The following is a 25981-nucleotide window of genomic DNA, read 5'->3' on the forward strand; positions in this document are numbered from 1 at the left end:
CTTTTATGTTTAAACTCATCAGGGAGATAAATTTACCTGGTGTTTTGGTCAACTGATTAATCTGTGATCAGTGTGCACCAATATTTGAATATTATCAAGAAAAAGTAATACATACATAAATCACTTTTTAAGGTCTTGTGTGCCATGCACTTTCACTAAAGTATTCACTTATCTCTTACTTTCGTTCTCCTGAATGGATAAAGGAGGATTTTTAATTCCAAACTCACCTAATACAGTTTGTTATCTGAATTACTTTTGAACTGTAATACGGCTTAAGTTGATTTAAAGCCAAGTTATTGAAGCAGTTTAGCTTCAAACCATCTGTGGTTGTAAGATGGACCTTCTCAAGCTGCTAATAAGACTTTTTTTTTCAGTGTTTCTCCCAGTGTAATGGTTCTCTTATTTGAACTGCAGAGCAGAAATCACCAGATTACATTGCTAAATCCATGAAGTTTGTGTTTAAACTCATTTATGCTACTGTGTGTTGGTGCAGCTCCCACTGAGTTTTAGAAGAATGCATGTAAATTTTTAGAAGTAATTCAGAGTTAGAAGAATATATGTTCCCACCTCAGAAAATTAAAAAAAACCACAGAAAAGTATTTCTAATTTTAAAAGTCAATGAAGTGATGAGGATTGCAGCTCCAGCAGTTTCACTCTATTTGCTGAGAATTCATGTTAAAATGTTTTAAGAGGATGATATTGAGGATGACCTTAATTCTGTAAATTTTAAGTTTTTTACTCTTAATGAGCTAATTTTTCCAAAGTAAATTACAAAACTCTATGACAGCATTCACATTCCTACAGGGTGGTGGTATCTGGTTAATGCAGCCACAACTTGTGTTTTCTCTTTAATGTATAAAAATTTCTCCTGTTTCCCTCTAAAGTAGAAAATAGTTTATTTGTTCATTTCTTGGTTTTGTTGAAGTACTGGTGTTGCAATGTTTTGAACATCTACCAACTTCCTTGACACAATGTTTAAGCAGGCGACTTAGGATTGTCACTTCAAAGAACAAAAGACCTTTGTACTTTACAAGATTTTACAAGACTCCTGGTACTTCACTTGACAAAAAAAGTTTCACAAGAGCTACATGGAAACCGAGCTTCGATCTCTGCAGTTTTAGGTGTTAAACAAGAAGGTTTCCCAGAAAGTCATGCACACAGATGTATTGTTGAGAGCTGGCTTTTCAAATGTAGGATTTCAGTAAGGAAAAAATGCCTGGGCTATGGAACTGACCTTGGAGATCAATTGAAATAATGGTATTGAAGAATAATAAATGGAATTAAAGGCAAAGCAATTTCTGAAAAGTCCTAATTAAACTGGAGGAAATCAAAATAGAAATATGGTGTTCTGTCAGACATAGCCCACTGGCCATCATGGCATTGAATGTAGTAATACCTACAAATACTTCTGGTGAGTCCTGGAATTCTTGGTCCAGTTCTATATGTGTGTTCATCCTTAAATTTATTTAAAGGAATTGAGTGGTGTAATTGAATTACTAGGCAAAAAATATCTGTTACATAAAACTTGGTGTACTGATAGCTTAATTTTCTTTTTGGTTGGTTTTAGCTTTCTTTTTTTAATATATTCCATTAAATGCAGAAATAAGAGTGAACCAATGATATTTTTTTCCTTCCTCCAACTATTCAGCAATTTCCAGTACAAGTTCACTGTCCTCTTTCGTTTTTTTTTTAAATTATGCTTGTTCTGTCATGCTTATTCAATGACCCATTCCCTAAAATGGGAATGGATCAGCTAATATAGATCAGCTGAAGCCACTGATGATTGCTTCTCCTATCAAGTGCTCTAGCTGGGATGTCACCCTCTGATCAGATTCTGCTGTTCTCAGAAAAGCCCCCATAGAACTAGAACCACTTCATTTCTATCCTTGGTTGTTTAGCAGCAGCATCATCACATGTAAGTCAGGGTTGACTGTTGTAAGAATTATGTGTAGGAGTATAGGAACAAGAGTTTGATTTTTTTATTTAACTGTGATTAGGTCTTCAATCCTGATGAAAACAGCTGAAAGTCTATTAATAATATTGGGGAATTGCTCTAGCTGAAATGAGGAATAGGCTTTTTGTTGAGGATTTTGGTATCAGATTTCCCGGTAGTGTTGATAATTTAGACTAAGATTTTAGTTCCTTGTAATTTTATAAGGTTACAATATAAAAATACAAGCAGATTCTGTGTGTGTAAGGAATTTCTGTTCTTTCTAGGAAGTGAATAATTTGCATAGTTTAAAATTCTTCTACTTGCAGTATATTTGAAGCTAGAAGATTTACATGTGTTTGTAAAAATCACAGGCAAATACCACCACTCAAGAGCCAGGTGCTTAATAAGTGAGTCAGAACTTAAACTCTGGGAGTATCTGCAGACTTGGCCTTGTATGAAGAGGATCACACTGTGCAGCTACAGTGATTCAGGTGGGGTTGGGGGGTTTTTCGTTTGGTTTGGTTGTGGTTTTTTGTTGTGGTTGGTTGGTTAGCTGGGTTTTTTTATTTGTTTCATCTTGAACAGTGCACTTTTGTTCCTTAATTTCACAGGCTGCTGTAGGTGCACATAAAGCTGTATTTTGTTTGGTCTGCTTCAGAGGAATTAATGGAGACATTTCTTGTGTCTTTTTTAATGGAGATCCTATCCTTACTTCACAGTGATTTTCAAAAAGGTCTTATATTGGTCTTTGACTGTATACAGAGATTTCTATAACTAAGAACAAGAAATTACAGTTTTGTTTTGTTTTGAATGTTTGGTACTTTCCATTCTCAGTGTAATGTAATAGCAGAAAATCAGACATAAGCTTTTAAGAGAACGATGATCTTCACAAGGTTAATGTATTTTTCCAGCCTGTCTCTGGTGCACGTCTGCAGTTAACAACAGAGTGCTGGTAAAATGGCAGCATTTAGGAAGGTATCCTTAGGCTGCAAAGCTTTTCTTCTTAGAGCAGTTGTATTAATATGAGTCATCTTTAATAACAGTTGACATAAACCTTGTCACGTAACAAACTGCTGAACCTTGGAACTCCTCTGCACCTAAAAGCACTGAAATGTGTATTTAGAATTGCCTCCAGATCAGCAGTAATGCCAAATGTTTTCTAAGGGAGTTTATTTAGGTGGCTACTTGTGATATGAGTTACATGTATAAGTAATGATTTTCATGGGCTTCTTTTGTCTCTGAGCTTTCTTAATTTTAAAAATACACTAAATACTCTGTGAAGCTCTGTGGCACAATTTTCTTCAGAATGATATTTATCACTCAGCATCATGTTCGCAAATCCTCCCCTGCTGACTTGCTCTCCTGTGCAGATCAGCACTGGCTTACTTCATTAATGTCACAGCTGCATTTTTCTGCTTCCCCCAGCAACTCATGCATATAAACCAAAGCACAGCTGAGATACCTGTGCTGGCACTGTCTCTCCTTTCGTTAGCAACCTGCCCATAAATGAGGACAGACCAGAAATGCAGGTTGCTTCACAGAATGGGGAAGAAATTTGGGGACTGTTTCGGGGCTTTGTCATTCTGCACAGGGTGACAGTGTGGCGCACAGTGGGTGTGGGTCAGATTTCTTCCTGACTTTGTATATGATCATGTTGTGGGGCAAAATGCAGCAGCCAATAACCAAATTCTGCTGGCAGTGTCCTTGCAGCTTTGAGTGTTTTCAGGGATTTACAAATGTTGCAAACTAGGATATGACACGGGAGATGAAAGTTAACATCCCTCCTCAGTTGAAATCAAGTTTTTGGAAAAAGTGAAAACACTGGCAGGTTTGAAAGGCAGGTGCCCATTTCATGACTTTGATATGAATGTATTTGATATGGGAGAACATAAAAAAGGATATCCACTGAATCAAACATGATGCAATTCAGCCATAGGTCATTTTCTTGCCTTTTTAGCTAGAAAGAGACAGCAGAGCTCTAACATATATTTGTGTTCTGTGAAAATAAAGGAGTCTTTTGGTGCTTTGGGAAAGTGACATTTTCCTTGCTCATGAGAGAAATACATTAAATGAGTTTCACCTTAAACGTACACTACAGTGTTCCCAATGTAAATAGAATTAGCAGGGGCAAAATTGTTATCCACAAGGATAATGGCTCTGGTTTTGTAATTGCAGCTAGTACAGATAGATATGTGTGCCTGTATGTGTACACATATATAAAAGCAACAGACAAGAGTCACATTTCAGTTTCATCCTTCTTTCTCTCCTTGCTGTGATTTCTCAGCTGAAGAAAAGGAGCTAAGCTAAAGGGAGTATTGTACAGGTGCTAAGGAGACTGTTCTTGGCAAGTAGGGTGGTCATAGTGATAGTAATGTATTTTACATAGAAGAGCTTAAGTAGCTGAGAATTTTCAGCACTTAATTGAAAAAAAAAAAGTGTGACATGGTTAATTTTTCCTATTTTATCTACCTGTGGTGTGGTTGTAGTCATGCTGTTCTTCCTTGGCAGTCCCTGGCGTTTGAGGCTATTGGTTTCTTTCTGAAGATTCATCTTCCTGCCAACACCCAAACAGAAGAATAGGACCACTTGATTTTTACACTCCTCTGTTTAGTTAGTGGGAAGAACCAGTTGCAGCAAAGCCCCATTTACTTTTGAACTGCAATTGGTTATTGCAGAATACTAGTTTCCAAAAAGAAAATGTCTGTTTCAGTCCCTCTTGAAAAGGATTTTGAGATAGTGCAGCCTAAACTAGGAAAAAGGACAGTATCTGTAGCAGAAGTATTTACACTGAAAGAAGGCATGGGCAAACAGCTCTACCAGTAAAATAGTAAAAAAAAAATAAAAATATAGTAATTTCACGACTATAAGGCACACCTTAAAGCCTAAAATTTTGATCGAAACGCCAAGCCATGCAGAGCCGTGCACCGAGCCAAGCCACGTGGAGCCACACGCCACACCGAACCACAAGCAGCCCGGCACCGGGGCGGGCCGGCGCAGCACTCGGGAGCCTCTGCTGTGCGCCAGGAAACTTTCCCACCTGCAGCCCCTGCCACCTCCGACAGCCCACGGCAGCAGGTCCCCAGTCCACCTGGCCCCACTGCCCTCAGCCCCCAGGGCCGCGCCCTCCCCTCACCTGGGCGAGAGCGGAGCCGGCAGGTTTAATAAAAGTGAGTGATTTTTCTCTGGATTTTTTTTTAGTTTTTAGACTGCATTTAAAGGCTACCCCGATCTGTGAACAATGTTTGCAAATTGAGCACCTGCCAGTAAACCCCGCGATCACACGATTCCATTATTAATTCGTTACTTTGTTATGCGCGGATCCTCACTGCATGAAAAAAGTGCACCTTATACGCCTGTGCGCCTTATAGTCGTGAAATTACTGTCGTATTTCAGAGACAAATGGTAAGAGCAGGAAGATGATTTCAACTGGAGTTTACCATGTCAGAATTGTTTAAATGTAAAATCAGTGCATCCCTGTTAGTGTATTTCTACAGAAGACACTATTTCCCTATTTTTTTAGAAAATAGCTCACAAAGACGTAGTCAAGAAGCTACTTGTGATGAAGGTGCAAAAGCTGTGACACTAATAGGAAGAGTATGTAAAAATGTGAATAATGCTTAAACAAAAAGTATCTTTGCTGTTCTAAAGTCTAAATAAAAGAAGGCCTGGAATAAAAGGCAGTAGTCTTCCACAAACACACTAGAGGCATGTTTGTATATTTGTAGTCTGTTACATTCCAGATGTAGCTCAGCCTCTGGGAACACAGCTGGGAAATATTCCCATTCTTTAGTGCCAGCACTACCTGCATTTCTTTGTAGAGTACCAGAGAAAATGGTATAACCAATTTGCAAAAACTGTGAAGTTTTGGATGGACAACTTAAAATAATCTCTGCCAAGAAGGCTTCACAGAATGGTGAAAATGGATGGATGCATAATGTACTTCCAGTTTGCACTACAGAAGACTCTTGGTACTTGCAGGAGAAATTTCTAGCAAACATTCATTACAAAGGGTTCTCTATTGAAATGAGAACAAAGGTTCCACTAAAAAGATCTCAAAGGATTCAAATGTACCTTTTCAGAGGTGACATGCTGATACAAGCCAGTTCTCAAGGGGTTGCATCAAGGCATAAATCAGCAGTAATTTCAACCCTGCAAGATCATAGCACTATCATGAACAGAAAGAAAATCAATCTGACACCAGCTCAAATAATAGCAGTTCTGGGAGTCTCAGGATATAGTACAAGTCTACTGGGAGGGTCTGCTTGTCAGAACAATGGCACTTGAAGACACTGAATACTTTGACAGACATCAAAGCAAGAAGAAAAGGAACAGAAAGATCACTTCTCAGGCATGATGGTGTCACTCACACGAATAGCAACCTGAGTGATGCTTCAGATGAAGGTGAAGCAGATGCTGGTCCTGTGGTCAGGCAGTAGTCAGGTCTTCCTGCAAAAAGTACTTCAAATGCTTGAAAAGCTTTTCAAGTTTTAACTTAGTGGGTGATGTCAGAACTGCATAATACCTGATAGCCTTTCTCCCCAGAGATAGAAGAGCAGAAGTTAAGAACACTATTTTGGAAAAGACTGAAAAGTTCACTTTCTAGGTGCAGTAAGTAATGGTGGTTTCATGAAAGTTCTTAGAGCTGTTGTGATAACTTAAGAATCTTGCAAGACATTAAACTATAGATCATATGCTTTCTAGTGCACCCACGTTGTAAGCCTGTGCTGGAAGTAAAACAAGTTATCAGTGCTGCTTCTAGAAATCCTAGAATATAGCAAAAAATAAATTGCCCCAAAAAGGTCATGAATCTAAATAGGAATAAACCACATCAAATCTGAGAAGTGGACAATGCTAAAGAGATGCTGATAAGATACAGATAATGTGTCCCATTAGGAAACTTCACCTGGAGGGGGAGACCTGGTGTCAGCATTTTGTTTCAGAGATTTTTAGTAGGTAGTTTTTTTTGATTTTGCAAAGGGAAATTAAAATTGCTAAGGCCCCATGAGATCTACCAAAACAACTCCTAATGCTCAGGGAGAGTGGAAAAATCTACCAGGAAAATTGTGACTTTGTTTATTGTGAAGTCAACTAATGAAATCCTTTGTCTCATCAAATGTGACGCTAATTAGACTTGTTCATATTCTTTGATAGTCCATAAATACTCTGGTGAATGTCTAGTTTGCTTAAAGAAGACTTCCATTATTCTAATTAAAAACAAGGGAAGTGAAAATGAAGAAAAAATTGTCAGCTGGATGTTTTTAAACACCATTGTCAAGGCATCCTTCTATCAGTGAAAATTTAATACTTGAACTGTGGTTTAGATGTTCCACAGTATCCATGTGTTGCAAATTATTTTCATGTGCTAAGCTTATTGTGACACAGAATTTAAATTGGTGTCTCAAAAAATTATTAGTATCTACACAGAACATGTAATTTTCAATTTTTGTAATCTCTGAGCAGCTAAACCTGATTTTTACAATTACTTTTTTGCTAATTAAGCTTTACTGGGTCTTCTTAATTAAGCACACAGTTGGAAAAGTAACAATAATTATCTCAATTTGATGGCTATGCCAATTTGCATTATCAAAAAATAACCAAAGCACATTCAATTTACTTGTCATTTGTATGTACAAATGCTACTTGCCAAGCACCAGTGTATTTTAAAACTGTACATTCCAAAGCTGCTCCTAGATTAAAAACATTCCATTTTTCCTATCTGCATATGCCGAAGTGCATGTACACCTCACTATTGTATTACCTTGTTAGATAAATTAGAGCAGTGTAGATATATATACACACACTTACAGGTAAAGTATTTTGATAGTATTTGCTTCTTTAGTTCAGAAGAGCACCAACATTCAATTGTAATTTCACACAACTCAACTACTAAGTGGAATATTTTAATTTTAGGTCTTCACTGTCGCTTTGACATTCACACAACTCTGAGACTGGACCAGCCAGGGAATGCTACAAAAGAAACAGAAACAGGTCTGATTGAGTAAAAAATGAGACCACAAAAGAACATAAACCAAACACAGAATGAGGCAAGCTCAAAAAGACTCAGTGGCGTGAACATGACGATATATAACCTCTGTTACAGAGCAGTGAACCAATGAACAGCACAAACTCAGAGCATTGCCTTATATGTAAAATGTAACCAACCAATCATTAATGAAAACTAAAACATAACCTTATAAAGAACCAATATATTAGCATACCTACTGCCATAATCTTATCCTTCTCACCATAACCTAACCAGATGTCTACCTTCCTGGTGCCCCATCTCCTAGGGCCTCAGATTGACAACTTCACTGTCATCCAAGGCCAACCCATTATCAGTCTCTGCCAGTTCAACTCCCACACTTTACAATGCAAAAATATGCTCTTGTCAACAGAGCAGTAATTACAACAGTGGAGAACAAGCTGAGCTTCCATTGGCAAGCATTTTAACACTTCATGTAGGTGTGTTTGGTGTAAGGAAGTGCCTGGAGTGTATTGGAAATTACCTGTACAACCCGAGGAAGCTTAGTTTGTCCCAGGCATTCTTGAATTGAGGGGAACATTCCTTTTCTTCAGTTCTGTTATCTTCTTAAAATGTCTTTTACTAAGAAATTTACCATTTTGACCACACATCATCCTTGAAGGGAAAAAAATAGTTCTGGGAGATCCATATTGGAAGATCTATTCTTGTAGTCTCAAAGGACACTCTGATATAGGCCAGATTTCCTTTATCTCTTTCGCTGTCTTGTCCCTGCCATACAGTTAGGAATCAAGTTGAAAAGGCAGTAAAGGACTTGACCATGTGTTAGGGACCAAATCTGTAGATATTATGCACTTAGCTAATTTTACTTAAGCCCCGACTTTTTCATGTTCTTTAGGATTCTTAGTTGAAGTGTTGAGATGGTGGGAGACTGTTCACAGTGTTTCCATTTCTTTAAATGAAAAACTGTTCAGAATATGAGTTATTCTCCGGTATAATTAGGAATTGTATTTCCTGAAGTGCAGCTCTTCAGAAAGACTTTGTGCTCAAGAGATACTCTGAACCTGTCCAGGATATATCACCCTGAATCATGAAAATACTTTGTCCAACAGAAATAGAACTTGAGCTTTTTGCTCTTGAGTCTCAGTAACATCAAATGATGAGATTTCAAAAGAAAACATTAGGGACTTGTGTGATTCTTACAATCAGTGGCAGTTCTCCAAGTAAAGTGAAGGGCACCTGTTGGACAAGAACTCTGTATCACAGTTGAGTAGCTGACATAATGTATGTCTTTAAGATTACTTTCAGTCTTGCCATATGCCACAAAATACTGCGACAACCTGACTTTTGCTGCAATTCTGTTCTGCAGTGTTTTCTCTCTGAAACTTGAGATATAATGGACAACATTAAATTTGAATTTGAGTTTGAAATTTGAATTACTATAATTAATTCAGACTTTGACTAATTTTAAATGAAGATCATTAAATGTGAAAATGAACCTTATTCTGCTTGCATCTATCACAATGACATGTAAATGTATGAGCCAGTGTAATCCATCCAAAAGTTAAAAGAACACATTCTCTAGGGAGCCTGTTAAACCCATAGCATGGCCCTGGAAACTCTAATTTTCATCTACGTATCTGATTTAGAAAAATACATGAAAAAGCATATTCTAAGATTGTCGTCTTTTACCTGTGCATCTGTTCTTAAAGAGGTGCTATGTAGTCCACCTTCAGGAATAACACAATGTCTTAACATTTACAGTGTCACTCATTCCCTGATAAACACTGCATATGTTGCATTTACTGATCCATACATCCTTATGTAATTTTCAAGCATCTTTTGATGTGTTAATAATAGTTCATGAACCACATAAAATATTTATATGAATTTTGGTAGGTTTTGGGGTTTTGTTTTTTGGGTTTTTTTTCAATTCCTGTAGCTGGTATCTTTCTTGCTGTGTTCTGTAAGACTGAATTTAAAGAGAGTTCCTTTGTTTATAATCTCTAGACAAATATTTGAGGGATACATATTTTGAAGGTATGTACAAGGTCAGAATGTTTTCTTATTTTTTCTTGGTATTGCATTTCTCAAAGGTTTAAATCAAGAGTGTTTGCTCTGTTTTGCCTTTCATATTTCACCGTTTTGTATTTCAGAAAGACCTGCAGAATAAAGGTGCTGTTCTTTTTCCCTTCAGCAGTCCAGAGCTGATATTGCTGCTTAGCAGTTTGTTTTCAGAAACTACTGGGCTGAAAAGGCAATAAGCAAATGGTAGCTTTCAGATAAGGGTACGTGTTAAAAGAAAAGAAATATAGGAGAGAAGGAGCACAGATCCCTGGTTATATTTTAACGTTATAACTGCAATTACATTTTAATTCTAAATAGTCTGGAATATCTGAGTATTAAATAATGATTAGCGGAGGCCAACAAAGGTTACACTTTTTCTCATTTTTGATCTTGTATGCTTCTGGAGGACCCTGTTCAGCTACATGACACTCATTAGCAACCATAACCTGACCTCTCTAAATAATTCTGGACTTACTGGAAACCAACTGGGTATGCCACTGGTGATTTGATGGGGCTGATGGTGGGTAATCACTATGAAAATTTGTTCATTAAATGGGCACCCTATCAGAGCAGCCTATTAAGAATTTATGAAAAGCACTATTACAGTAACGTGATCTCTGGGGCACTGCTGTACTTGAGTGCAGAGCCTCTGTGCAGTGTAAATGCACACAGTGATTTTTGTTCTCAAATACCTATTGATGGGCACTGCAAACAGCCCTGGCTCAGCCTTTCTCATAACCACTTCCCTGAACCATACTGAGCTCTGGAGCAGGAAGGCTGATCTGAGCAGAACAGGGAAGTAGGGGGCTGAAGGGAGAGGACCTTGATGTAAATGAAAGGTGAAAATAGTTTCTAATGTCATGTATAATGTGCACTTAGAAGGTTGCACAAATTGTACATATGTCTGTGTTAGTTCCATTACTTCAAGGATGGTATTTTCCTATCCATTAGAACTTCTTGCAAAAGGATTTCATTGTGAATTTAAGTTATTAGTTGTTCATTCCTCTACAAAATCGACTGTAATATGCATATGATATATATTTTGAAATATTGTTCAGAATTGCCTACTATTCAGTGCCTAAATATATATTTCACATATCTGTGTGTCTGTGTATGTAATAAACACTATTTTTCTGCTGTATTTTTATTACATATTTTGTGAAACCTTTCAATAACAGAACAGTGGTGGAAAGGGCAAAAAAGTGTTACTTGTGAGGAGGAGAGCATTAAGACACTTATAGAAAGGTCTTTTACAGGAACTGTAAGCTTTTATGAGACTTTACCATTTTGCTGACAAGGTCAACTTGATATTGATTGACTAGCTGTTCTGTTTAGTTACTTGAGGGCCAGTTATGTGAAGAAACCTGTATAAACATCCAGGCAATACTTTTCATACTCCTGCTCTATTTCAGCATTTTGAGTTGCTTACTGTGATGTATTTTCCCAAACAAAATATGAAATAAAGTTCAAGTATTTGATTGCCAGGGCTTAAATTCAAGTTACCATACCATCCTTTGTTAAATTTAACTGAATCACTGTAGAAAAGCTTCAAGATTTGATCTGTTTTGTCATATGTTTCTGATGCATAAAAGCATTTTTTGATGAAAAAATTTATGAAGTATTTTTCCAGTTCTTGAAAACGATTTATCACTTGCTCTCATGTCAGATCCAGTCTTTAGTCCTTGCATGAGCCTTTAATACTGCTGAGTTTTTGATAACTGTGGTAAAATGGGATTGACTTGGGGAGGGAATAGTTGGGCAGGTGAGGTGAAGGTTTTCTTCCTTCAGATGATGAACGAGTCTGTGAGCTGGGATGTGTCTGATTACATGTGTGTCCATATCTTCCTGTGGTAATTATGTTGAGACAGATTGGACTGGCACCATCACCAGTCCTTTACTAAAAACTTTACATGCTTTCTCTCAATGAACTTCTTTCAGGCAACTCTGGCTCCTTTCCTCGTTAGCTGCTTCACACAGCACTGACTCCTCTTTTCTCTGCAAGCTGCCTTCTTCCTTCTGTGTGACTGGCTAAGCCCCAAGCTGTCCCTTACCCAGCCATCTAACCATGTCTGTCCCTCACACAACATCTTCTGACTTCACCTGTCCCTTGCATGGCTGCGTGTCCCTTCCTCCTCACAGCACAGCCAGCAGACACCATCCCAAACTGCAGCAGACTCTGGATCTGCAATAGCAACTTTAGCTCGTGGCTAGCTAGCCCACTCCTTTATAACACCCAACATCATTGGGCAGGCAAGGCTATTTCTGCTCCTTGGTAATCAGTACAGCTCTAATTCTGAAATTCATTGGAAGCGATTGCCTCCTGCATTGTGCTTACAACCTATTTTCCCACAGCCTTTCACCACAAACGCTCTAAAACTTCATGCTGTGTTTTTCTGGTCTGTGCAGAGCACTCTGGAGATAATGGGGATTCCAACCTGGTGCTGATGTGGCTTTGTGGTCAGAACTACAGTGGGAAAAGTTGAGCTGTGGCATCACACACGTGTGCCAGGGCATTGCTGCCCTGCTGCTGCAAATGTGGGCTCGTGCAGCACTGGCAGCAGCAGCATGACTGAGGAGAGGCAGTGGGGTGTTGTGGTATTCAGAAGTTGGTCATATTTTTTGATCATCTTTATCTTTCTATTACAAACCATAATAAAAATAAAGCTTTTAAAGGCATATTTCATTAGTTTAGGATTGAAAAAATGCACATCCTTTACATAAGAAGGTAGTGCATATGAAAGTACCACAGTGAAAGAGAACATACATAATATATAATTAATAGTAATTGCTTACATTAAATTATTTCATCTGCTGCCTTGGTTAACATCATTAAATCTATTCCTGCTACAAAGAGTTCTCACAAACTACAGACTTTGGTTATTAAACCTTGTTTTAAAAGAATGCAAATAAATCTTCCTTAAGTAGTTGTTCACAGCAGCTGAAGTTTTACAGGTCTCTGTGCAGCCTAATAATTTTTTATTACTTATTAAAAAAAAAAATCACTTGAAACTTCCCACAATATAGATGCACAGCATCTTTTCGGTGAAACCTCTGTGTTTTGGTTTGCTGAGCCTTTTTTGTTTGTTTGTTTTAGTAATGAGCCAAATTTTTCAGATTCATGGTTTTGCCCTTCTGAAAGCAGGATGCACTGCCTGCATCCAAGTCTACTTGCACTTGTTGCCTTCCTGGTGAAATTTATTTCTTCTCTACTGCATCTTCCTAATAGAGGCCCTTAATTTCTCCTTGTTTTCCTCTGACTTCTGTAGCTTTGTCTCCATTTATTCTGTCAGACAGAATATATTGGAAGGCTTTTTCCTGTCAGTAACCATTTCTACAGAGTCATCAGTTCATCTTTTAAGCCATCTCTGCTTGCAAGTCATGGCCCCTTTCTGTTGCTATTAAAGCAACTCGCAGATTAAGTACTGAACTTAGGCAATAATAGGCAATCTTGGGAAATAATAGTAAATTATTTAAGCAAATAGCTTTGGAGAAGCAAGTATTACCTAAAAGTAACTTGTACAGAAGCATCTTAGCAGCTGGATCCATGCAGCCAACCCACAGCACCAGTCCCTTCAGGTCTGTAGCCCCATGACACACTGTCAGCTGGCCCTGCTCTCTGCCAGCTCCTTGGTTCATACTTTTGATTCTGTCCCTCTCTTGAAGAGATTTTATCCACTTAGGTGCTTTCAAGCCCACTTTGTTGAGTAGGAGATATGAGTTGCTTTTTGTTTGGGTCTGTTTGGGGATTTTTTTGATACTGGAGCTCTTTATTATCCAGGTGCCATAAGTTTCTGAAGGACTGTTCCATGTCAAGGTAAAGGGCTGGACATAACTCCCTGAGATTTTGTGTTTCAAGCAAAGAAATGCCTTCAGTCTCTTTCCCCAGATGACCTCCTGAAACCTGGAGAAAACAAACAAAGCAAGGCGCACACTCCACAGTGTTACTTCTGCTGTAATGCTCTGTCTCACTTCTTCCCTCCAAGGGTTCTGAGTGTTGGATTTTTTTTTTCTGTTACAATGTTAGAAGCCTTATTCCCTCTTCACACCATGAGTAGTGTTTCCCACTCCTGCTCAGGAAAGTGATTCAAAAGTATTGGGAGGACACACAAGCAGGAGGTGAAGTCCTGGAACGCTGTGCAGTACCACCAGTCGTGTCTCAAACATTCAGATAGTTTCAGAAGCTGCTCATCTCTTTAGCTCTCTCTGAAGTTCTTCCTGTGGAGTTTCTGTGTTTACCTTTTGTGTGTTTTCACTTTTTCTGTTTTGCTTTTGGAGAATATGTTTTTATGCTCACAGCTGGCAGTATGTGGGGTTAAAGTCCTTGCTATAGATGGGAAATGGGCTGATATCAAACTGAGTAATAAACATTTCCATCTAGTGCTGACCTTAAAATCATGAAGAAGCTGTGAGAAATTACTTTCTAATTATGCAAAATGTCTTTGAACTTCCATGGGTGCTTTTTTGTCTTCTAGCAATAATGTTTACAGGCACCTTTTTTTGTTACATTTGTTTTTCTAGGTTATTAATATCCTCTAATCTAAAAAGAAAGCAACAAAAATGACCAAACTGAACAGAGCTTCCCGTTTGTGAGCCATGCTGCTGTAAAAGCTGTGCCACAATCCCAGTTATTTCCTCACAGAGTTTGTCTTAAAATTAGTGATGGAAACAGCTTAATGAGGGCAAGGGTACAGGACAAGTGCCCCAATTGCACTTGCAGCTGCAGTGCACGTGATTTCAAGGATATTGGATTTGAATATCATTATAGAAATGCATGCACAAAACTCAAAATGCAGTTTGGAAGCTTCCACCGAGGATTTGTATAAGCCCCCATGTGGGCAGAAATTGAGATGGAAAATGGAAGAGGAGAAAAGGGGTTGGACTGCAGGGTAGAAACTTCTTCCTGTTGAAATGTCCTCAAAATCTAAAACAAAATGCCATTTTCTGAAGCATTGAATGCTCTTCTGGAGTAACAATGTGATATATTTTTATTTTTTTAAATTTTTGTGGTTTTCTAATGTCTGAAGTCTCTTATCCCTGATTAGATGTAATGTAAGTGACAGGAGAATACTTTAAAAAGAGTGAACTTTCCGCTCTCTAGGCTTCATATTTTAAAAGACATAAAATGTTATTTTCACTTGAGATGACTATGCATCCCTTTAGGGAAATATTAACTGTTCCGTCTTAGCTTTGATTCCAAATATAAGTTCTTGTAATATATTCTATAGATCAGATACAGTTATTGTTTGGTCTTATAGGACAGTGGTTAAGACTTGGTTTTAATTTTTTCCTTCAAGTAGCTGTTATTTTAATTCTATTTTTAAAAGTCAAAACAGTAAAATATGACAGGTTCAGTTTCTTTCCTGGATTATAGTGATATTGATTAAATTTAATTGGTTTATATAAATAAAAAATAAAATTGGACCATTTTGACCTAAAAGCATATAGTATATGTCTGAAATGAATTACTGTTGTTGTTTTTTTCCAGGACTGTTTCCTTAAGGCATTCCAGTTGCTTGTTTTCATGACTTTGAGCCTATTTACTCAGAGATGGAGCAGATGGACTGCAAACCCTACCAGCCACTGTCAAAAGTTAAACATGAAGTGGATCTAACTTACACAAGTTCTTCAGATGAAAGTGAGGATGGCGGAAAGCAAAGGCAATCTTATGACTCAAGAGAAACTCTGAATGAATATAGCCAAGAGCTAAGACTTAACTATAACAGTCACAGCAGAAAAAGAAAAGCCATTGACCAGTCCACACAAGGTAAATAATTTATCTACTAATTATGATTATTACTTTGGGGTGTGCACAATGAAACAATATCAGGAGTTGAACAAACATTTTGTTCTCATAGGCTTACAGTATCAACCCAGTTTTTACCTAGTTTTAATCATACTGTAATAACAGAAATTTGGGATTTTTTTTTTTTTAATTGCAGAAAAAGGGCTTTCTTAGCAGGATGGGCTGACTGATATTCTGGAAATTATCACATGCTAGCTACAGACAAATATTTTCTTTAGTAGGCACTATTCTTCTTAGTAATGTTGAGTAATTAATTATTTACTGCCTTTGCATACATTGGGTGCATTTTGCTATAAAATCAACGTTGAGGCTGCAGGCTATCTCTGCATGTGCTCACGAAGCCTGTGAATTAGTTCAAATAAAGCAATTCTCTTAACATTTCTAATCATATAAATAATCGAGTAATTTAAAAACTGAAGTTAATTAGTGTATTGTAAGAAAAAAAACCCAGGAGTAAAGTTTTAGCCCTTTGCATGACTAGGACAAATATTTGAATAGTAATGATAGCTGAACTAAGGTTAGGAAAAGCTACTGTTTGATTAGAGACAGAAACTAAAGGCTAAGACTAAAACAAAGGAAGGAATGAGCAGAATGTACTGCAGCATTTCCTGACAGACTCTGTAAACCCACATGCTGCTTTTGTACACAGTGAATAGAAAAGGGTTCTGCTGCTTTCAGCTCTGTCCCCAGTCCAGGTGGGACAGGGAGAATATTTGTAGGAATCAGTGTCAGAAGCAATGAGACTCCTGTCCCATTATAGTTAACAGCAGCAGGGTTCCAGGGCCACTCACTCCCTGCTCTTGAAGGAAGTGTGGCCAGTACTTTTCAGCTAAAACTTATGGTACTTATTTAAAAAACAAACCCAAAATCCTCAAACAAGCCACATCACACACACCCTGCTCCCTAAGCCTTCACTGCTTACTCAGAAAAGCCTTTTTCAATTTTCTGAAGATAAAAAATAATTTTATTTTTCTACAAAGAAATAAAAGTAGGCTTTTTGAAGATGGAAATTTTGTCTCCTCTGTGATGTGTAAATTAATGTGAAATTTGCAACAACTGTGCTACACAGCTATTACAGTGTTTTTGCTTTTTACTGCAGATACTCTGCTTCAACACCATAATACTGGTGTTGTCTGAAAGTACCTGTAATTCATGGGAGTAATAATACTTGGCTGTCTCAATCTATGTGCATATATTCCCTCCAAAGAGTTAAAGTAAAACTGTTTTTTTTGGGAAGAAAAAGTCATGAACATAGATTTCAACAGAGAATTGTTTAGAAAACAGATCTGTGTGTTGTTTGTGACTTTTATCTTGTACATGCTATGAGAGTTTAATTAACTGAGAGATATGGCTGCATTGCTGTGCCTCTGGATGGGGTAAATGCTCTTGTAGATCTCCTTAGAGCAACTCCCTTGTTCTTGTACCTGTGGCTGAGAAAGCAAAACCTCAGCATGTACCTGGGCCTTGAGGAGTGCCGGGTCTGTGGTGCTGTGCTGCTATTGATATTCCCGTCAGCTGCAGCATCGCTGGCTTGGCCATGTCTAAAAGGGTGGCAATCACTACTGTAGGCATAAAAAGACAGCCTCTGTGTCATGTTGAATTTATTCTTCCAGAACATTGCCTCTGAAAGCAATCACATTAATAATTTTGGAGAAATGGCCAAATTAGTGTGCATTTCTGTAAGAAGTTGTGAGGCATAAACTCAGTTATTCAGGAGTGACCTGTAAGGAATCAGTTATGTGCATGTGCAGACCAGGAAGTATTTTTCACTCATGTTGTGTGCTTATTTTATTGAAATTATATGCCCCAAGATTTTTCCATTCAAATTAATTTTTATGAGATACTGTATGAATTTTCAGATCTTCTATTTTTTCAAATATTGGTATTTTTCTTTTTGGACAAAAACCAGTCCTTTAGTGCTTCAAACTGCAGGATGTGGCTTGATGACTGTGTTTGTGGAAAAATAACTTAATATTCTAAGAGTACTTTGCCAACATGCAGGGCAGCTCTTTAATATTTTCTTCTCTCTAGGCACCTTCTCTGAATTGTTTAGGTCCATATATTATTATTTAATACTGTGTTATTCACCTCAAAACTTTTTAAAAATCCTATTCGTGTGCACTGATTTGTAAACATGGAGTTGTACTAGAAATCATAGTTTTTTCTTGTCTTGTGTAATGAATTCAATTTGGAATAACTGATACTGTAATTACACTGCAAAGTATACCCATTTGGCTTCTCAGAAATTTGTCCTGACATCTTTCTAGTAATTTAAATCATGCTTTTTCTCTGCCACAAATTGAACCTAAATATTTGGCTTGGTAAGCAGAGCAGATTTGTTATATAAAACTGGTGATGCTCAAAATTCAAAGACAAAAAAGTTTGTAAAGCTGAGTGCAAAATTTAAGACTTCAGACAGATATGATTGCAGTTCTAGTGAAATCAATCTATTTCCAAAAGGATCCCAGGTTTCACAGTGGGAGTTCCTGATGGTTCTTGGTTGTTACTCTGTCAACACCAGGAAAAACGTTCAGGTTTGAACTGTGAATCTGGATGAATCCATAAAACTGTAAATGGATTTTTTTTTTAATCCATTATTTTCTAAAATGCTTCATAAGAATCTTTAACAAGGTTTTTCTTCATTTTTGGCACATCTTCAGAATATAGAAAAAGAAATTTAAAAAGCAAAATCAAACCTCCACACTACCCCCTTTTCAAAGGGAGTTTGGCTAGGAGTGCTGTACCATGCCAGTGCTGGAGACTTGCATAAAATAATTCTACCTACAAAGGCTGCTGGGGCATCAAAGTTTGTATCTCAAATTAGTGCCATAATGCTCTTCTTTAGTGCCATAATGTTCTTCTCTAGCTTCAGCTGTAATAGTATGACGAATTAACAGAGTGCACAGTGAGGATAATGCCCAGGAACTTCTTTCTGGAAAGGTGTGAGGAGAGATGAGAAACAGACACACAGTAGCAGTCCTGCATGGAGCGATAATGATGACTGTGATACGGCATTCCAAGGAGCTCTAATGATGGAATGTGAGAAGAAAGTATGTCAGAATAAAATCATTAGTACAGAGAAACTTGTAACAGGAACAAGTGTAGGGGTGTGAGTACTGATCTAGTTACTTTTGTTAGAAGAATCAGCAGTTCAGATGTTTATAGAAATTGAAAGAATTTGTATTGGCTGCTTAAGATAGGTTATATAAATCAGACTGGGCAGTCACCTGAATTTAGTAAATAACTTCAGAGTAAAATGTGATTTGTTCCACAAATACTGCTGTATTTTTGTTATAAACAGTTTGTCTGTTTCATTATTAGTGTCAATACTGAGGAATTATTTCTTTGAAAAGTTTCAGTAGAAATCTGAGATTATGTAAAATCATAATGCATGGGTATTACATGTTTACATATTTGGACAATCTGTATTAAACCAGAAGTTGACACAACATGAACTTAAAGGAAGCATTTCAAGAGTTCATCCTGCAGAATTGAAAAGCACTGTTATTGTTTTGCAAAACATTTCTTGAGTCAATTTGAAAGGCCTTGTGATCCCATAAATAGCAAACACTGAAAACAGTACCCAAATACAGAATACTTAACTGTGTCAGTATTTTTACTCCTTACAATTCCTGAAATTGTATCTCATATGTTACACTTCAGAGATATTAATTGGTTGGTTTTGCAGGTCTTATGGGAAAAATACCAAAGGAAAAAAAGCCAAATAAGTACGGAATTTATCCATTGGTCAAGCAGATTTTTACATGCTGTTCTTCAGGTTTAATACTGGTGCCCTTTATATAGAGTCCAGTGCCAACTGAGTTCTGTGTCTGATGTTACTTGCATCAGAAATTTGCAGTTATCTGACAATTTGAGATTTACCAAATAACACCACAGACTGTTTCAAGCCCAACTAAATTTTAGTGGCTTAACAACTCAATGTGAGCAGATACCAAAATCTCCTGACAAAACATCATTGACTCCTGAAGAGTCAGTGCTAAACACATAATGTGTATATCTAAAAATTCATTCTCTTAGTCACTGGAAGGTTCAGAATCCTGCTTGTCTGAAGATATGTAAACCTGCAATATCTCATCCTGGCAAGATCATCTTCTGAAGTAAATTCCTGGCAGACCCAATATCATATAGTTTGGAGATATTGGCAAACAAAGTAAATGAATTCTTGGAAGAATTGGTAAACATACTGTTTTGTCTTTGAAAGAGATGGAGTAGAATTGGCAGAAGTTGTCAGAAATGTTGCTCTTCCAGGAAAATCATTGATGGACCTGACTGTGGAGAAAAAAGGTTCTTATAGATGTACCATACATAGATTGCATCTCGAGCTTATTTGTGACATGTTTACATAATTAGAACTGTTTTCTCCCACAGCTTTCTGTTTCCACCAAAGCAAATATGAAAGGAACTGTGCTCTACAAATACTGGCAGTAGAGAAAAGCTTTCTGGCTTTTAAGTTAATTATAGATTTGTAAGAAAACACTAGTTTAGAGGAATGAATTCCTGATAGGATAATCATCTGGGATCGAGTCATTGGCATGATAAAGTTTATTGATTGTTAACAATATGAGCATATGGCAGTAAATTTCTGGTTAGACAAACGTTCATTTCCTGGCAAGATAAGTATATTGAACTGCATTATGGGCAATGCAAAATGGAATTATTCTTCACAGGAGAATCCAACAGCAAATAATTTCTGGTAAATCCATGTGAGAAAATGAGCATTGCTAGTATTGTAGGAAATGACAGAGTGCCTCACAAAGAATTGGCCTATTCTGCTTTTAACCCATTAAGAAGTAAGGAAATCCTTTCTGTGGACAAAAGCTCCAGATTGGTGACATAATTAATGTTTTCTAAAAAGCACATATAAAATTACCTTCAGGAGTAATCGGTAAACAGATCCAGCTAAATGTCCAAAGTCTTCATCAAATGAACTCCATTGACTTCATGGAGAGTCCTGGGTCACAGTGTAAGCAAGCTCTGCAGCCTAAGGCCACTTCTGTCTCATCCTCTCTTTTTTAGCTTTCTGCTGTTGCCATCTGATTACCCTTTCTGCCCTCTGGTACATCCTAGCAATAGTGAGGATACAGAGGCAACAGAAGTGTTTCGCTGCTGAACAGCACTTTTGTTCCCTAGAAGAGAAAAACTACTTGTGAGGTGCAGGAATAGGAGGTCTGTTTTGCTATGCATTGAAGTTCAGCAGTTTTCAGCTTACTAGGGAGGAAGATGTAAACACATGTAACTTTTAACATCATATGACCAGTCAAAACCACTTTTACTGATTGTCCTAGACATAAATAAAAGGCATGCTGACAAGCACTGGTAGGAAATTGTCCTGTCAGGAAAATGTCATGGTAGTGTTTTGTCCTCTGTGAAGTAGGCAAAGCTTTTTACATAATAACCACGTTCCACTCTGGTTCCAGAATTATGTAAATCCATTCAGGACAGCAGATCTGCTTTGTGTCTGTGCCAGGGCCACAGAGAGTTGAATTTGGGCTGTATGTGGTATGTGCTTTTGGTTGCAATTACCTTATTTTTAAATTATGTGTAAAGGTAAAAAAAGCCTTTATTATATTTTCCCCTTAATCTGTTATGTATAACACTACAATATCAAACTAACAAACCACAAGTTTGTGGTCTTGGGAGCTCTCCAGGAGGAAACCAATGCCAGTAGCATGATTTTTCATTGTTTTAATAGTGATTTAGACCACTTACCTGGGTGAATTTAGGACTCTATGCTCATAAACTTCCACAAAGAGCAGTTAGTGAAGGGGAAAATTTTACCCCAAGTCTCTTGTTGTTAAGAAGGTAGAACTCCAGTAGTAACTTAGTGGCCAGTAGAACAGGGTGTTACAGTCCACTGTGACTCCACCTACCAGTTAAATATTTGGGAGCCATTTAGTACTCATGTGATAAAGACTATCAAAATAAAATATATCACATTGGCTTTACTGACGTGTTTTCTTTATGATGAAATTCATTGGTTAATGAAGGAAGGGATTTTTTTTTAACCTTTAAACTGCATCATTTGTTCAGAAGTGTGCCTTGAGCTGCTGTGGAAGGTGATTTTAGGACAGTGGAATGAAGCATTCCTGTGTGCTATAAGAAGTTACGAACAAGCTGGTTACAAATGAAACCAGTTATTGTTGCAAGCACTTCCCTTGAAATTCTGATTTAAGGAAGAATTTTTTTTAAAAAATAGTAGACTTCTGTTAGCATGCTGTTACTAGACAGGGTTAGTATAAAAACAGTTGAGATATTTTGCATTATTAGGATCTTACTTCTCTCCTTTTTAAAAATGCCAGATGCTTACACTTTTAATGCTGGGGGGTTTTTTCTAATTTTAGAAAATCTGGAAACTTAAGCATGTTATGTACCTGTGTGATTTAGAGCAGAGACTTGAAGTGTAATGAAGTGATGTCTGTGTAAGGGCACACCGTTTATCCCTTGTCCTTTCTTCTGAAAGGGACTCAGCTCTGTAGAGGGTGATTTAAAGGTCCTTCAGATTTCTGGGCTGTGCACTAGCGGAAGGAAGCAACAGCTAATAAGCTCCATCTCCTGTTGCTGTGTGTTACACCATCTGCTCTGAGTGTTTATGAGCTTCATGTTGTCCAAAAAAAATTACATACTAGGCAAAGTAAAAGACTCTACACAGCTAAAGCTTTAGTGCATTGTCTCCTCATGTATTCCCTTGCACAAATAGGGATTCCTGGTGCGCAGTGCTTTATTTGGCTGCCTGGGTTCTAATCACGGTGGTGTTACTGTCTCCCAGAGAAAAACAGTGCCATGAGCAGTTCCCTGTGGCTTCCTGGACTGCAGCCTTCTGCTCTGTGGGGAGTATCTGCAAACTCTAAGGAAAGGAAAAGCAGCACTTAGGTTCAGACCCCCTCCAGATATTCTTTCTTGATTTGCCAAGTAATTGGAAATTTCTCTCCGTGGAATAACTGGGGCAGAAAACTGTATGTTTGTTCTTTCATTTGAAATCTCATGGGGGGAATGCTTTTCCTTCCCTTCATCAAATCAAAATACATGAGTGAACTGAATGTGCAGACACTTTTCCCCACGAGGCTGAAGTGGGTCCTCCCCTCCTAGATCACAAACACGTTACAAAAGCTTGTAACCTGCTGTCACCATTCCTGTAACGCTGCTTCCAGTCCTGTCTCAGCTGCCATCATCTCAGTGAAAAAAATGCCTCATATGATCAAAAATAGCTTCAGTCTCATAAGTAATTCTTCTAATTTAAAAAGTGAATATCTGAGAGAGGGGGAAAAGTGAGGAAAAAAACCTACAGAGAGAGGAAATAAACTAGCGAAGGATCAGAGTGCATTTCCAATCCCCTGCTAACAAATCTCATCTAAAGAATAAAAAAAACCATTCTCCAAATGTTATACAAGCTTAATAATCAATTTTTCAGTGCACAGATACCAACTATCTGAATTTCCATTCTCTTCTTTGAATCACCAGTTTTCAATGGTGTCAAATGCCAGAAATCATAAAAGTAAAAATCAGAAGGGCAGAGTAACACAGCCATTGTAAAAGGAACCAAGGTATTCGTGGAGGACTCATCCATGGAAGTGTTCCAAGGCCAGGTTAGATGGGCCCCTGAGCCACTGATGTAGTGAGTGCCATCCCAGCCTGTGGCAGGGACATTGGAGCTATATGATCTTCAAGGTTCCTTCCAGCCCAAACCATTCTGATTCTATGAGATTTGGCAACCTTTACAGTAACCTGTTCCAAATACTGATGGAATATCTACAGGATAGACCTAAAGTTCTGAGTTAATGTTTTGAAATTCTGTTTGTCAAAACCTGGAATTGTATCTGTTAAATGTTCTTGTTATATTAATAGAGCCTCTTCCTATAACATTTAAGAGTGTCCAAGAAGATGTCAGGAGTTAAACCAAGATAGGAACAAGCATCAAGGCAGAGTTAGGAAGTGGGTGTCAGAGCAGGGGAGCCAGCACACGGCTCTGCTCCTGCCCCACAGTCTGGTTTAATGTACATTCTCTTGCTGTGTCTTTCATGTCACTCTCTTCGAAACAAAGAGCTGTCATTTTCTGGAGCTAGAAATCTGGTTTGCTTATCTTCATTTGTAGAGCAGATGCTGAAACAAAAATACATTTCTTCCCAGGGTTTCTCATTTATGAATCTGTCAGAAGGTTTTGTATGTCTCAAAATAAAGAACTGTCAAGAAGTAGCTCAGTGAGTCTATGACATTGCTGCATATCTGGATAAACAGTAGGGTGGAGGTACCCTAACCAATATAGAGCTTGAATTATTTTTTCTTTTGACAAAGAGGCTCAGATTCTTCTGAACTTAGGTCTTTATGGGATATAAACTGTGAATGTAATTTAAAATCTAAGGTTCCCTTTTCAAAGTTTCAGTTTTATTGGAAACTGTTTAAAATCAGTTTCCTGCTGACTGTCACTCTTTAGGAAGGCTTTGCAACTGCACGAAGTATCTTCAGCTCAGATAGCTAAAACAGCATGGAAGGAATAATGTAATGTTTAACACCAGCACAACAATTCTTTCACTGCCCTCACTCCCTCAAGCACCAGTTACATAACAAAATATGTGAATACTGAGTAACATTGATGCAGTCACTTCCAGCTGTAACCCCAGGAAAAAGTCTGAGGACCTAGGAAAGTCACATACCAAAATATAAAAAGTTGCTGTGAAAGTCACAAGAGATTATTAGGAAGCCAGCAAATTAAAATTATAACATTAGCACTGTGACTAATCAGATGTAAATGATAAGTTTTGTGAAAAATCTGTGCTTTATTCAGTATTAATGTCCTGGAATTGATGACCTTTACAGAAGTTGCATGTGTAAGAAAGAATATTAGCAACTGGACTGTCAAAATATTTTACTCAGAAATTTATAGAAATCCTTGTTTTTCTCTCTCAAAACTGAAGACAGTAGTATCTGACAGCTGGATTCAGTGTTGCCACTGACTTTATTGATGTGAGGTGCTTTGCACCATGCTTGATTTTTGAAGTGCCAAGGAAAGCCCAGTCCTGTGAGCCTGGAGAGCTCCCTTTGTTTTACAGACAAGGGAGGCCTGTAGAGGAAGCTGTTATTAGCTCGAGATCAGCATCAGGCTGTGCTGCCCATGGCCTCTGGAAGTGAGACAAGCCTGTCTCTGAGACTGAAGTGCCAAAAACACCCTTCCTTCATACCTGGGAAGGGAGAGGAATCTGGACCTCCTGCTGTTGACACTTTTTGAACAAAGAAGTGCAGTGTGAAGTGATATTTCCTTGCAAAGGAACTAAATAACAAAATTAGTTATTCTATTCAGGAATACAGGAATTATTTTTTTAATTTCTCCCCATTATTTCCGTTGGAGTTTTCATATTTGTTGCTACTAGTATTTTTTAGTTCTACTGTTATTATTAGGCATGTTTGTATTACTGATAATAGTACAAGTTCTACCTGCGTTACTTTAAGGAGCAATCTTGAACCTTACACTGTGTAGTCCAGAAAAATAGTCATAAAATGTTTTGTGACATTTTTTTTTGTGTATATGGAGATGCAGAACATCAAAGGAAGGGCAGAAATCAGAAGTGTGTGTGCACATGCTTGTGAACTTTGAACAAATTTGGGGTTGTTCTTTATAATTGTAGTCAATTAGAAATTTTGACTAATAATTGCCCCCAGAGGTATTCACCTCTACTGCTTGCAAAATGTATTAGTAATTTCCTCTTGCTGATGTTTGTTTTCTCATTTTGTACTTGGGGATGGATTATGAAATTCATTTGTCTTTTACTCTCTCTGAAAGAAAATACAGAATTCATGAAGAGATGGGCATGGTATGAAAAAATCCTTGCATTTCGATTGAGAAAGGAAAAAAGGAAAATAACTGCCTGTTCTTATTGGATGAATTTTCATTTATGTGAGCATATCTTGGATGACCATCATGTCTGTTGCCTAGTGTAAGAATAGTGTGAAAACACAATTTCCACCTGCATAAACAGCATTCCTCCCTCCACCGTGACTGCAACCACATAAAGAATATCTTGGTTGATTTAAATACATTTCATTTCTTCTCCGGCGTATCCAAATTTTCTGAGCCAGTTTTGTATTCAGTAATACTTAGTGAGTTCTAGTGAAAAAGTAAATAAACAAGTAATAAATTGACTGGAGTATCTGCTTGCATTATGTCATTGAGCATAGTTTAAGGTCA

The 25981-nt window shown here is 37.6% G+C and overlaps 1 protein-coding gene across 6 annotated transcripts in view; it reads left to right on the top strand.

The window, feature by feature from the left end:
• The window catches only part of TENM1 (teneurin transmembrane protein 1), an 817608-nt gene that overhangs the window by 561147 nt on the left and 230480 nt on the right, over positions 1-25981 (top strand). For all 6 annotated transcript variants that reach the window (XR_004419458.2, XM_033072762.2, XM_033072761.2 and 3 more), the window contains one exon: positions 15466-15744. Coding sequence is in view for 5 of the 6 variants with exons in the window: in XM_033072762.2 (XP_032928653.1) it covers positions 15528-15744 (217 nt within the window). In the remaining variant the exon portion in view is untranslated. The remainder of the gene's footprint in view (positions 1-15465; positions 15745-25981) is intronic.

The sequence above is a fragment of the Catharus ustulatus genome, chromosome 14, assembly GCF_009819885.2.
Source record: "Catharus ustulatus isolate bCatUst1 chromosome 14, bCatUst1.pri.v2, whole genome shotgun sequence".
NCBI classification, from domain to species: Eukaryota; Metazoa; Chordata; class Aves; order Passeriformes; family Turdidae; genus Catharus; species Catharus ustulatus.